The 14,035-nt window shown below is 44.0% G+C and overlaps 1 protein-coding gene across 1 annotated transcript; it reads right to left on the bottom strand.

Moving 5' to 3' along the window:
* Positions 1 to 2,706: 2,706 nt before the first annotated feature.
* Positions 2,707 to 9,599, bottom strand: LOC309401620 (cathelicidin-related peptide Oh-Cath-like; the record flags this gene model as incomplete). Its single annotated transcript, XM_081970687.1, has 4 exons — positions 2,707 to 2,817; positions 8,159 to 8,260; positions 8,972 to 9,079; positions 9,414 to 9,599. 4 exons carry the CDS (start codon positions 9,597 to 9,599, stop codon positions 2,707 to 2,709), a joined length of 507 nt encoding a protein of 168 aa, XP_081826813.1.
* Between the last annotated feature and the right edge of the window lie 4,436 nt (positions 9,600 to 14,035).

The following is a 14,035-nucleotide window of genomic DNA, read 5'->3' as shown; positions in this document are numbered from 1 at the left end:
GATAGATAGATAGATAGATGATAGATAGATAGATAGATAGATAGATAGATAGATAGATAGATAGATATAGATAGATAGATAGATAGATGATAGATAGATAGATAGATGATAGATAGATAGATAGATAGATAGATAGATAGATAGATAGATAGATAGATAGATGATAGATAGATGGATAGATAAGAGATAGATAGATAGATGATAGATAGATAGATGATAGATAGATAGATAGATAGATAGATAGATAGATAGATAGATAGATAGATAGATAGATAGATAGATAGATAGATAGATGATATAGATCAGACACAGACAGAGGAACAGAGAGATAAAAGCTATAGAGAGAGGGGACAGACAGAGAGACAGAGAGAGAGAGAAAGAGAGAGAGAGAGATTTACCCACTATCAAGCATTGTCGTTTGTGGCACCACACAGTTGCGCAAAGCACTCTGATTGTGCAAGGCCTCATTGTTGTCGGTTGGACCCCTCCCCTCCCGTTGCCGTAAGACCCTCCGTAGGGCGGCTGGGATGGGGCCAACTGCAGAGAGGAGGAGGAGGACAGGCGCTGAGTCACCCGACCTTCGTGGGGAAAGTCCTCCTCCCAGAAGAGGGAACTCACAACTCAGCGGGTGTCAGGTGGGAAGCGCAACAGGGGGCATTTGGTGGTGACTCTGAGCAGACCCAAAAGGGGAAGCCTTGAATCCGTCTCTCACGAGATCACCTGGTTTTACTACCTGCTTCTTTCTTCCACTGATTTGTATTCGGCCCTTATTGTGTTTTATAAATAATTCAAGGCGGCTAATACTTCCTCCTCCTCCTCCTCCTCCTCCTCCTCCTCCTCCTCCTCCTCCTCCTCCTCCTCCTCCTCCTCCTCTTCCTCTTATCTTCCCCACAACAACAGTCCTATGATGTGGATTGGGCTCAGAGAGAAGGACTGGCCCAAGGTCACCCAGCTGGAATTCATGGCTACGGCAGGACCAGAACTCCCCGTCTCCTGGTGATGGGCCCAGAGTCACCCAGTCAACTTTCCTGCCTGAGGTGGGACCAGAACTCCCCGTCTCCTAGTGATGGGCCCAGAATCACCGAACTGGAGTTTCATATATAACGTGGGATTATAATGGTCTCCTAGTTGCTAGGCTAGCTTCAATTTATGGTTTATAAAAATGATAGTTTAAAAAGAAAATCTAAAAAAAAGGAGGTTGTGAGTTGCATGCTTCTATGTTGTTACTCTTGTTATCCTTGACAGCAAAAGTATGCATTGTGATGATTGTTAGTTTTGCACAGTTTTAGTTGGACGTTTGCGCAGAGTTGCTGTTGCAAAACAGGCGTATTTAAAGGATTAAAGCAAAGAAACTACAAAGAGAAACTCTACCCAGGTGTTGGCTAAAATTCAACAATGGTTTAAAACAGATTAATCAATCAATCAATCAATCAATCAATCATAGATGTTTGGACAAGGCCACAGGTGAGAATTTGTGGCTGGTGGCTGGGTATTCACAGTTTCATGTTTCCTTAGAAAAGTGGCTATTTTTCAGCATGTTTAGATTCGGACATAAAAGAAGATGAGCAGTCCTCAACTTATGACCATTGATTTAGTGACCATTCAAAGTCACAACAGCATTGCAAAAGAAAGCGATTTATGACTATTTTTCACACTCATAACCGTTGCAGCTTCCCCGTGGTCACTTGATCAAAATTCAGAAGCTTGGCAACTGACTCAGACTTATGACAGTCGCAGTGTCCAGGGTTACACAATTCCCTTTTGCAACCTCCTGACAGACAGGAAGCCGGATTCACTTAACAACCGTGTAGCTAACCTAACAATCGCAGTGATTCACTTAAAAACAGTGGCAAGAAAGGACATCAAATAGGGCAAAACTCACTTGTGCCTCACTTAGCAATGGAAATTGTGGTCATAAGTGGAGAACTACCTGTGAATTAGCTGCTTTCTCCTTCTTATTTCATCTAGCGAGAAATGCCAAGGGCTCCTGTTCTTGAAAACGGGGGAAATTCTCCAGAGAATCCATTTATATAAAAATAAATAAAAATTAAAGTTAAAGTTTTAAAGTTGAGGTTTTAAAGTTGTTTTAAAGTTAAATTTAAATGTAAAGTGTTTAAGTTAAAGTTAAGTTAAAATAAATAAAATTAAAAATAAATCAGAATGAGAATCAAAATCAGAATTTAAGCAGAAGAGGAGAAAAGGAAAGGAGGAAGGCTAAGAAAAATCTCCAGTTGAGATTAAACACAGCAAAGGAAATAAAATGGAGATAAAAGAAGAAAAGGAGAATATATTTGGGGGGGGGGACTGGAAACCCCAAATTTAACCCAGAGAAATCAGGAAGGAATTCCCACAAGTGTTGTAAAAACCCCTTCCCCTTTCGCAAGTCGCATTTTGCAAGAAACAGCCTTACTCGGCCTCATTTCTGCATTTATTATCTTGTTCTTAAAACAAAAGCTGCCTTAAAAACATTTATGCAATTTCTCCACTATTTCCCTAAACTATTTCTATTCTGCGTGCTGCAATCGTTCCCTTCCCATCACAATTCAGACTTTATGTTCTATTGCAGATTAGAATTTACACAATCATTGACAAAGCTCCTATCTGATTGGCGTTCCCCACGGATCCCCGATGTAGGTCTAAGAGGGGGAAATTGGAGAGAGATCCCCGTCATCGGAGATCTGAGACAGGATCCCTCTGAATCTTCTCTTAGGAGGTGACATAGCCGGTAACAATCTTCTTTCTCTTGAACAGATTCTTAAGGCCTTTCTTCAGCTTTCTGAAAACTCTGAGGAATCTCTTCTCCCGTTTTGGCTGATCCTAGAGAGGAAGAGAAAAGCGGTTGTTGGCCAGGGCTTGTTCCCCAACAACCAGGACGAAAAGCAAGGCACGTTCAGAATAGTCCTCGACTTACGACCCCAACATTTCTGCTGTTGAGCGAGACATTTTATTAAGTGAGCTTTATCCCCACTTGACGACTCTTCCTGCCACAGTGGATATGTGAATTGCTGTAGTTGATAGATGAGTAACCTGGTTGTTAAGTGAACCCCATGGACTTTGCTGGTCATAAAGTCACAAAAGGGGATCATGTGACACCCCGCCCAGGACACTGCGACCGTCATAAATATGAACCGGTTTTGCCAAACATCTGAATTTGGATCATGTGGCCATTGGGATGTTGCAATGGTTGCAACTGTCAAACAGGGTCATGAGTCACATTTTCCAGTGCCGTTGTAACTTTGAATGGTCATTAAACAAACTGTAGTAAGTTGAGGACTATCTGTACAGAATACAGAATTACAGAATTGGAAAAGGCCTTGGAGGTCTTCTAATCAACAGAACTCAACGGAACTATGTATGTACCGTATCTTTCAAAAATCCCAGAGCACCGGGGAATTACCTGAGGATTGGAAAAGGGCAGATGTGGTTCCCACCTTCAAAAAAAAAAAAAGGGGGGGGGGAAATACAGACCCAGGAAACTACAGACCAATCAGCCTAACATCAGTAGCTGGGAAGATACTGGGAAAAAATAATTTAAAAAAAACAGATCTGGGAACATCTGTAAACAAATAACAGTTGTAACTAGTAGCCAGCATGGATTTGTTAAAAACAGATCACGCCAAACCAATCTTACTTCACTCTATGACAAAGTGTCTAAATTAGTAGACCAGTGAGATGCAGTGGACATAATATACTTGGACTTCGGTATAAGGCATTGGACACAGTGAACCACAACCAATTTCTGGGTAAGCTGGAAAAATGTGGGATAGGCAGCATCACCCCCTGATGGATGTGTAGCTGGCTGACAAACTGAAAGAGTCATCCTTAATGGTACTACATCTATATGGAGGGAAGGAAGCAGTGGGATACTACAAGGTTCTGTCTTAGGCCCAGTGCTCTTCAATCTCTTAAACAGATAACTTGGATGAGGGGATAGAAGGGGATCTCATCAAATTTGCAAGCTGGCAGGAATATCCAACCTCCCAGAAGACAAGCTCGGGATCCAAAAAGCTCTTGAGAGACTTGAACAATGGGCCCTGCCCAACAAAATGAATTTGAATGTGGAGAAAAGCAAAGTTTTACACCTAGGCAGGAAAAACCAAAGGTACAAGTATAGATTAGACCAGGCATGTCCAAAGTGCGGCCCGGGGGCCAAATGTGGCCTTTTTTCAAATTTCAAGCGGCCCGCAGCCTCTTCTCCCCACTGGAGCTATTTGTTTAGTCTTTCATAAAATACCGTATTTTTCAAAGTATAAAGATGCATCTTTTTCCCCTCAAAAAAGAGGCTAAATATCTGGGTGCATCTTATACACTGAATACAGCATTTTTTGCCTCCCAAAACTCTGCCCCCTTCACCAAAATGGCTGTGCATAGCCTTTAGGAGGTTTTCAGAGTGCTCCTGGGGGCTGTGGAGGGCATAAATGAGCAAAAAACAGGCCATTTTTTGCTCAACTTTCCCCCCCCCCCCAGCCCCCAGGGGCACTCTAGAAGCCTCTTAAAGGCTATTCATGCCCTTTAAAAAAAAGGCCCATTTTTGTGGGAGAGTGCAAAAACTTTTTTTTTAATTTGCCTCTTCAAAATCTTGGTGCGTCTTATACTCTGAAAAATACGGTAGTTAATTCGCATTTAATGTTAAGGGTTCAAAGAATGTCAGGCTGAATGATCGGCCCCACACATTTTCACCTCACCAAATCTGGCCCTCCTCACAAAAAGTTTGGACACCCCTGGATTAGACGAAACCTGGCTCAAACAGAGGGACGTTGGAGTCCTAGGGGAGATTTCCTTAAACATGAGCCAGCAGGGTGTGGCAGCAGCCAAAAAAGCTAATACAGCCCTGGGTTGTCTAAACAGAGGCATAGAATCAAAATCAGGTGACGTATTAGTACCATTTTATAAGGCCTTGGTGAGGCCACACCTGGAATACGGCATCCAGTTTTGGCCACCACATTGCAGAAAAGTTGTGGAGACTCTGGAAAGTGTACAAGGAAGGGCAACAAAGAGGATTAGGGGACAGGAGACTAAAACATTCGAAGAACGGTTGCAGGATTTCAGTACGCCTACTCCCATGATGGGGAAACTGTGGCACACGGAGCCATATTTGCCAGCACAACATTTCTCAGCTCTGATGCACTGGGCAGCTGCAGGAAAGTCTCCAGAGCCTGGGAAGGGAGGGGGCGAAAACTCCTCCCTGCACAGGTGGTGTCACGCACGCATGTGCAGGTGGGTGGACACGCATGCACACGCAATATCGCCCAAACACACCATTTTGGCACACCTTTAGAAAAAGGTTAGCCATCCCTGGTCTAGTCTAATGAAAAGAAGGACATGGGAGAGGGGGGGCAATGATAGCAGTATTCCAATATTTGAGGAATATGAAGAACGGTTGCAGGAACTAGGTATGTCTAGCTTAAGAGAAAGAAGGACTAGGGGAGACATGATAGCAGTGTTCCAATATCTCAGGGGTTGCCACAAAGAAGAGGGAGTCAAGCTATTCTCCAAGGCACCTGAGGGTAGAACAAGAAGCAATGGGTGGAAACTAATCAAGGAGAGAAGCAACTTAGAACTGAGGAGAAACTTCCTGACAGTGAGAACAATTAATCAGTTGAACAGAAGTTGCCTCCAGAAGTTGTGAATGCCCCAACACTGGAAGTCTTTAAGAAGATGTTGGATAGCTATTTGTCTGGAACGGTATAGGGTTTCCTGCCTAGGCAGGGGGTTGGACTAGAAGACCTCCAAGGTCCCTTCCAACTCTGCTATTGTATTGTATTGTATTGAGGGGCTGCTACCAAGAAGGGGGGTGGGGGTTGGGGTGGGGGTGGGGTCAGACTATTTTCCAAAGCACCTGAAGGCAAAGAAAGAAATCATGATTGGAAACTAACCTAGGAGGGAAGCAACCTAGAATTAAGAAGATATTTCCTAACGGTGAGACCAATCAACCCAATGAATAGCTTCACCTTCAGAAATTGTGGGTGCTCCATTAGTGGAGGCTTTCAAAAAGAGACGGGGTTACCACTAGTCTGACATGGTACAGCGTCTCTCGCGCCTGGACTAGAAGTCCTCCAAGGTCCCTTCCAACTCTATTATTCTATGTTCTAGTCCAGCCCCGAGCTCATGCAAAGATCCTGCGTAATTTCAGGCAAATGGCTGCCCAGTCTCTTCTTAAGTGTTGGAGCACAACTTCTGGTGGCAAGGAGTCCCCCTGGTTAATTGTTTTCATTGTTGGGACAGAATAACAGTCGGAAGGGACCTTGGAGGTCTTTTAGTCCAACCTCCTGCTCGAGCAAGAAACCCTACACCAGCGATGGCGAATCTTTTTCGACTTGGGTGCCAAAAATATGCATGCCCACCCCATAATTTAATGCCCGTCCCACATCATGCCCCCTGCGCATGTGGGTGTGAAACCCCCCTCTAGGCTGCCCCGCACATGCGCACACAGCTTTCTTGGAGCCTGGGGAGGATAAAAACGGCCTCCCCCACCCACGTTCCTGAACTTCCAGTTTATGCGTTGGGTGGCTTATTGCCCTCCGGAGGCTTTAGGGAAGCTTCCAGAGGGCAAAAAAAGCAGCAGAAAATCAAGGCCAAAAATCAGCGGGCGCTGGAGCTGACAGGGCAATGCTTAGCTCCATGTGCCACCTGTGGTACAGGTGCCATAGGTTCTCCATCACAGCCCTATACCTTTCCAGACAAGTAGCTGTCCAGTCTCCTCTATAAAAAGAGAACATTTCTCCTTAGTTCCAGGTTGCTTCCCTCTTTGATTAATTTCCATCCACTGTTTCTTTTCTTGCCTTCTGGGTCTTTGAAGAATACGTGACTGATGTGATTTGAGAAACACAGATGAAAAATGGCCTTTCTTGAGAAGGGCAGGGCGCTTCGAGGAGGAAATTCTGCCCATTTCTGGGACACGGGAAACAATGGATATCATTTAAGCTCAAACCCAGAACTTTCAGAAAATACATTTGCACAATCTTGCAAAACAACCAGCTTCTCTTTCCCCCCCTCCCCCCCTTTAAAAAAGCACCTTGAATCGAGTTATTTCCTCAAGGTGCTTCTCCCTCCCCTTTTGAGAAGTCCTCTTCAAAGCCTAAATCCTCAAATCGGAGAACTTTGAGGAAACAGGAAGATAAATTCTTATGGCTTTCCAGAAATGACTTAATTATGTTTAAGTCAACAGTGTTTATGTTTAATATAGCAATCATGGGCAGGTTAATGGTTCAGGAGGAATCAAAGCTTGAGCGATATCTATAAGTGGAATTTCCTCTCTAAAACATGTGGCATAGAGTCTCCTTCTAACTTTCTCCTGCTCCTCCTCTTATTATTTCTCCTTCTCCTCTTCCTCCTCTCTGCAAACCCTTCTCCCTTCTAGCACTGATGACATTCCTAGTTGGGTCATGAAACATCTGCGAGAAAACCACCCAGCTTGGAGAATAAGGACCCCCAAGATATCTTCCTTCTCCTTTTCCTGCTCCTGCTTCTCCTCCTCCTTTCAAACTCTCCCTCTCTTCTAGCACTGATGATGTTCCCTAGTTGGGTCATAAAACGTCCAGAAGGAAACCACCCAGCTTGGAGAGCATCAAAGATTTGACAGTTCAACTCTGAGCTACAAATTTCACAAATTACTTAATTATGTTTCCAGCATGTCTCAACACTGGGCAGGTTGCTCGTTCCTTCCTTCCTTCCTTCCTCCTCCTCCTCCTCCTCCCTTCAAACCCTCTTCCCTTCTAGCCCTGATGACGTTCTCTAGTTGGGTCATGAAACATCTGGAAGAAACCCACCAAGCTCGGAAAGCAGTAAGGACCTGTCAGTTCAGCTCTGAGCTACAAATGTCTATGGTTTCCACAAATGACTTAATTATGTTTCCAGCATACTTCAACATTGGGCTGGTTATTGGTTCAGGAGGAGCCAAAGCTTGGGAGATGCCATTGAAGTGGAATCTCCTCTCTAAAAGATGTGGCAAAAGTAGGACCTCAGCTGAGATGGAGTCTCCTCCCCCTTGCAAATGGTTCAATCCTTCTTCTAGGTTTCAGGCTCATGGCAGGAGTCCCCATGCATCACACTGAGTTCTTACCTTCTCCTCCTCCTCCTCTTCCTCTTCTTTCTTCTCCCCCTCCTCCTTGTTCTTGGCTTGGTTCTCCTCCTCCTTCTCCTCCTCCTCCTTCCCCACTTCTCCTTTCTCCTCCTCCATTCCAGCCACAACTGCACAAGTGAGTACAACCACTGGGGGCCTCTCATCAAAGTAGTAGTAGCCAGTACACTGCCTGACCACCTGCAGAGGAGAAAAGCGCATGCATGAAAGCAGATAGACGTGTCCCAAGATAATGTTGCCGAATCTGATCAGTCCCCAGGGCCAGGACATTGTAGTCTTTTGAGCTTTTGAGCCTGTGCTGGAGACCATCCTCAAGGAACTTCTCTCTATCCAGAATGTGGAGAGAGAGAGAGAAAAATATTCCCTGGAAGATGACTTCCAGCACGAATCTGAAAGCTTGGAAGACTAAATCTCTGGACCTGGTGACTGACTCAGATTGGATCCAACAGAAAAAAGATAGCTGAGATTCCAGATATCTCCCATAATTGATTACATGGAGGCCACCATCTGGTTTCCTAAGGAGGAACCTTGGGTCAGTCCCTGAGATTGCTTCAACCATGTCCTTCCAACATTGTCAGACAAACTAAGGTGGTTCAACCTCAATCTCTCTCCATGCACCTTTTGGAGAAACAGGAAACCATTCTTGAAGGGTTCAAGTGTTGGGTTCCTTCTCCATCCATCCATGGTGGTGGACCTAAGAGTTGACTTGGAGAACCTAGAGGAAGAATGTCCTTCAGGACAAAGGTGGAAGAGAAAAGAGGCAGTTTAAATATGTTCTTTCTTCAACCCAGTGAGGATGGACACCCAGTTTCAGCTCTGCCAGGAAGGTCCCACAGAGGTCCCATTGGCCATGTCTCCATCTACAATAGATCACTGGCATTCATCACTCACCCCGTCTTCTTTGAAGTCACATTCATCAAAGAAAACCACATCTTCCAACAGGCACATGGTCTCCTTAATGGTGAAGTTCAGCTCTTCGTGGCTATCGGAGATAGGATCCTGAAACAAACAGATGGTTAATTTGAAGGCCACCTACAGCTTCTCCCATTTCACATTGGAATTATTTCTGAATGACTCTTGATGTATCCAACAAATGTGGCTGCATACCAGAGTCCATGCTGGTTCCAGAAATTCTGGATCCCATTCCCATCATGCTGGCTGACTGTAGATGAAGGCTCTTGAAGAGCTCCATGCTAGGAGAACAGGATGGCTGGATTCCCCCTTTCTCACTAGCTCACCAGCAGTCTCAGAACTGCTGCCCATCAGGGATGAGTCTTCTCTACCAAAGGCTCTAAACAAGCCCTCAATGGACCCGAACTGAAGAGTAACATACCCACTGAGGCTCAGCAAGAGCCTCCAGAAGCCGATATACACAATCTTCCCCTGCTTTGCTATTGTAGATGGCCACTGCAAGGTCCACAGCCTTCTCATAGGTCAAGGGCTTATGTGGCAGCGAGGAGCACCCAAAAACCGAAAGAGCTCCAGCCACCAGCCAGGTCTTCCAGAAGCTCCCTTCCATCGTTGGTTCTTCTGCTGTGGAGGTCCACAGCTGATGTGGTCCTCAGGAACAGGTGTCCTCCTTTTATGTCCTGATATGCAGGTCGTACGTTCTCTGGCTGATGACCAAGTTTCCCCCCAACTGAATTTTCTGAAGTCCTTCCTGCACGCTCTTCTTGGGAGGGGGACGGGAGACAAAAGAGGGCCAGCCAGGAACCGTTTTTGTTCAGGTGGGAAACTGGAGAATAAAGAAACAGGTGCAGACCCATGCAGAGGGATCGGTGTAGATTATAATCACCTCCATTTTTTTTCTCCATTCAAGAGGGTCAGGGATGGATGCCAAGGTGTAAACTCTCAGTAGGAGACCTTCAATTGTGGTGCAGGATCTTCCCTCTTTGGCACTTTCCAGGTTGCCTGTGACAACCGACAGCAATGGTGGTTGTGTTGCTGACCTTCTCCTCTCACTATTATCTATGCTCCCCTCCCCTCAGCCTTCTTTGCAGTCCAATTTATTATCCCACCACGCTTAGTGTTCAGGGCGAATTCTGGTGCTAAATTTCTCCCCTGGGAGCTTCTGAAATCTGTTGAGAAGTTTCCTGGCAGCTTTTAGATGTGTGGACTTTGGGTTGTGAGTCTTCAAAGGGTCCAGTTTTTATTTTATTTTTTAAGGTTATTGTCAAGGCTTCTCCAAGCATAATTAAGCCAAGTCTTCCTTGGGGTCAAGCTTACTTCTGGGTTATCTTAACAAGACACCCATGTAGGAGAAGGGATGGCAGAATCTGGGGGTGAAGAGGGGCATCAGTCTGGACTCACTGGAATGCCACCCCAAGAATCCATCAGAGAAAGAAAATAAGCAAGGAGGAAAGGAGGGAGGATGAGGAGGGAAAGGAAGGAAGGGCAGAGCAGAGGAAGGAAGGGAGGGGACGTAAGAGTAGGAGAGAGGGTAAGAAGGAGGAGAAGAGAGGAGGAGTGGGGGGAAAGAGGGGAAGGAGAAAAGAGGAAGAAAGAAGAAGGTCGAGAAGGGAGGTTGAGAAGAAGGAAGGAGCAAGGTTGTTGCAAAATAAGATGGAGATACTGGGTGGCAAGAAAGTGACCCCCCACTGTGCTCTCTATATTTGTAAGAGGATAGCGATAAATGTTAATAGTTAAAATGTTAATAGTATTTGCGAGAATGTATATTTGTGAATGCACTTGAAAGGAAAAAATAAAAAACTTTAGGCAAACAATGTAGTCATAAGCAGGGTAGTTTCCCTACTGATTCGCAAGTGTGAGCACTCACGTCCACACAGGTGCTCGGCCTTCCATGCATGTGCTTTGATCGTGTGGCTTGCACGTATGCACACGGCTTGAACACATGCCTAAATAGGATGGCATAGAGCCAAGGTGGGTGGGTCGGTGGGTCCGCAATTTCCACTACTGGTTTGACCGAACCAGATCGAACTGGCTGAATACTTCCTCTGGTAAGCAAACTAAGTTCAACTCTGCTCAAGTGGCTCTGATCGTTAGCTAACTTTTAGCAAGGGCCAAGCATTAGTTAACGCTGTTATTCTGAAATATTTACAGAGTACAAATATTACAGAGTAATATTTGAGTAATTCTTGAGCTGGAGGTTGGACGAGAAGACCCCCAAGGTCCCTTCCCAGCCTGTGATTCCATGATTTTGTATAAGGGCATCCTGCTTGAGCAGGTGGCTGAACTAGAAGACCTCCAAGGTCCCTTCCAACTCTGTTCTTCTGTTATCAATGGCCTACAAACCCACAGATTCCGGAGTGGGGAGCCAGAATGTTGAACTAGCAATTTAGGAGGCAGATTGTCCCTATGGCATAGGGCCAGTCTATAGGCGGGACTGCCTTTCTCCTGTGGTTTCTGCTCACCCTGCCAGATCTGAGAGGTAGGGCAGGTTCTGGGCCCCTTTTGTCAAGCAATGACCAAAGACCCTTCGTCTTCTCTGGGGCAGCACCTGGACTGTGAAGTTCCTCCCCCCCCCCAAATCCAGATGCTCCCAACCTTTCTAGACCCTCGACAGGTTCCGCATTTCTGGCAACTTCCTCCCCCTGCCCTGGGAGATGGGGCAGTCAGTGGGGCGAAGGCAGCTGTCTGTGGGGACTTGTGATTGAGATGGATTGTTTAGCTGGGTGATTGTTTGCCATTGTGGATATTGATCTTTGGACACCTCCCTCATTATGCAATTGGTGGCCATGGAAACTAAAAAAACAACAGATAAAGAAATTGTGACCCCTTGGAAAGGAGTCCTGTTTTTAAAGTTACAACAGGGAGGAAGTCTTAAGTAGCACAAGAGAGAAAAAGATGTCTCGGCCACTTTAGTGTAGGGGGGAAGGTGCTGGGCCAAAAACCAGGAGACAATGAGTTCTAGTCCTACCTTAGGCAAGAAAGCTAGCTGAAAGCTCTTTGGACTATTTCCCCTCCCTCAAATTCCCACAAAAAGTTGTAGTTGTGTAGGAAATAGGAAGAGGTATAAATATTACCTATATTTTCTGCCTTGTATTATTTCTAAAAACAACAAAGGTAGGTTAAAAAAACATACAAAAGCGAAGTCATTGGTTGAGCACTAATGTATTACTGTGGCTGCTGTTGCCCTTAGTAGCAACGTTGTGTATTGTGATGATTGTTTTTATAAACTTTTAAATTGGAAGCTTGCCCCCAGTCGCTGTTGCAAAATAGGTGGCTGCGTTAAAGGATTAAAGCGAACAAACTTCTCTTTCTCAAAAGAGAAACTCCATTAAGGTGTTGTCTAAGATTCAACAGTGTTTTAAGGGAACATAATTACAAGACAGATCAATCAATTAATTGGTTAGAGAAGATTTGGAAAAAAACACAGGTGAGAAGTTATGGACAGTACCTCACTGTTCCTGGCCTTGTTTTTGCATAAAGAACTGGCAAGCTTTCAGGAGTTCTGCATTCAAAGATTAAAATAATTAATTGAAGGGACATAATAATAAATTGCTGTTTCACTCCTGTAAGAATTCCTGCTATCTTGTTATTTTTTGTACAACTTGGTGCCTGGAACGGAATATGTCATAGCTTGGCAGGTTTACACCAGGCAAATGCTTGTGGTGCTAAGCATTCAGCCAATGCAGGCTACAAGGAAGGCATGGGCCAGGGAGGCAGAATTGTGGACTAATCTGATGTCTCTAAAGGTATAAAAGGATGCCATACTTTCTCTAAGGTGTGGCTATTCCTTACATGCATTATGTCTGTATGTTCTGGATATAGTTTAAACCAGTATTTTGTTTTGGCTAAAAATAAAATCTGCCTCTTTTTGGAAGCCTTGTCTCGAGTCTCCCACTCTTTGACCTCTCAGTGGCTCCGGGAAACTTTTGGGACCGTACATAAGGATTAGCCATTGTCTTCCTCTTATTTAATTTAGCAAACAGAGTCACTGCTCAGCCGTAAAAACAATTGGGGTGGTGGTGGTGGAAAACGCTGCTTGTAAACTATTTAAGCAGAAAGGAGAAAAAGGGGAAAAGAAAAGATAGGAATAATTTAGGTAGTCCCCATAATCAAAATTCCTGCTGCTAAGTGAGACATTTCTTAAGTGAATTTTGTTCCATTTTGTGACCTTTCTTGCCACAGTTCTTAAGTGAATCCCTGCATTTATTTTCTTTATGTACCCTGAGAGCATCTGCACTAAAGACAAATTCCTTGTGTGTCTAATCACACTTGGCCACTAAAGAATTCTATTCTATTCTATTCTATTCTATTCTATTCTATTCTATTCTATTCTATTCTATTCAATTCTATTCTATTCTATTCTATTCTATTCTATTCTATTCTATTCTATTCCCTTCCATTCTTTATTCTATTCTATTCTATTCCCATCCCATCCCATCCCATTCTATTCTATTCTATTCTATTCTAATTAAATTAGAAGTGAATTAAATTAGTATTAAATTATATTAGTTCAGTTTTTTTTCACCATGTACACATATACATCCGAACTAGACTGCATTGTTTCTCTGTTTCGTGGGTATGTATACATAATTATGTATTTATTTATTTGTTTCAAACATTTATTTATTTATTTGTTTCAAACATTTATTTATTTATTTATTCACATTTATTTAGTGTATATTGAAGGTGGTGACCCTTTGAGAGCTGCATGCAACAAAATTTCCTTTTAATGTATGCCGATTAGTCTACATTCAAAGTAACATTAAAGTTATTCTAACTCTAGTAGCACGGTTGTTAAGTGAATCTGGCTTCCCCGTTGACTTTGTGTTAGAAATTCTGTTTTAACCAAAGAGCAAAGAAAGAGTACAGCCACCATGTGCTTTACTGCTCAGCTTTCAACTGTAACGGGAAAGAAGAAACTCTGATTAGGGAGGCTTCCGGTTTGTTCCGGTGCCGATGGCAGGCTTTTTTTAGCCTGTCAGATCAAGAGACAGTTAGAGGTGTTTTTTTACGATCTTTAACACCTCGGACACTCGTAAATTCTTG

This window comes from Natrix helvetica (assembly GCF_964273705.1).
Source record: "Natrix helvetica genome assembly, chromosome: Z".
In the NCBI taxonomy this organism is placed as follows: Eukaryota; Metazoa; Chordata; class Lepidosauria; order Squamata; family Natricidae; genus Natrix; species Natrix helvetica.
The sequence above is the reverse complement of the archived record's forward strand: the minus strand, read 5'-3'. Positions and strand labels throughout refer to the sequence as shown.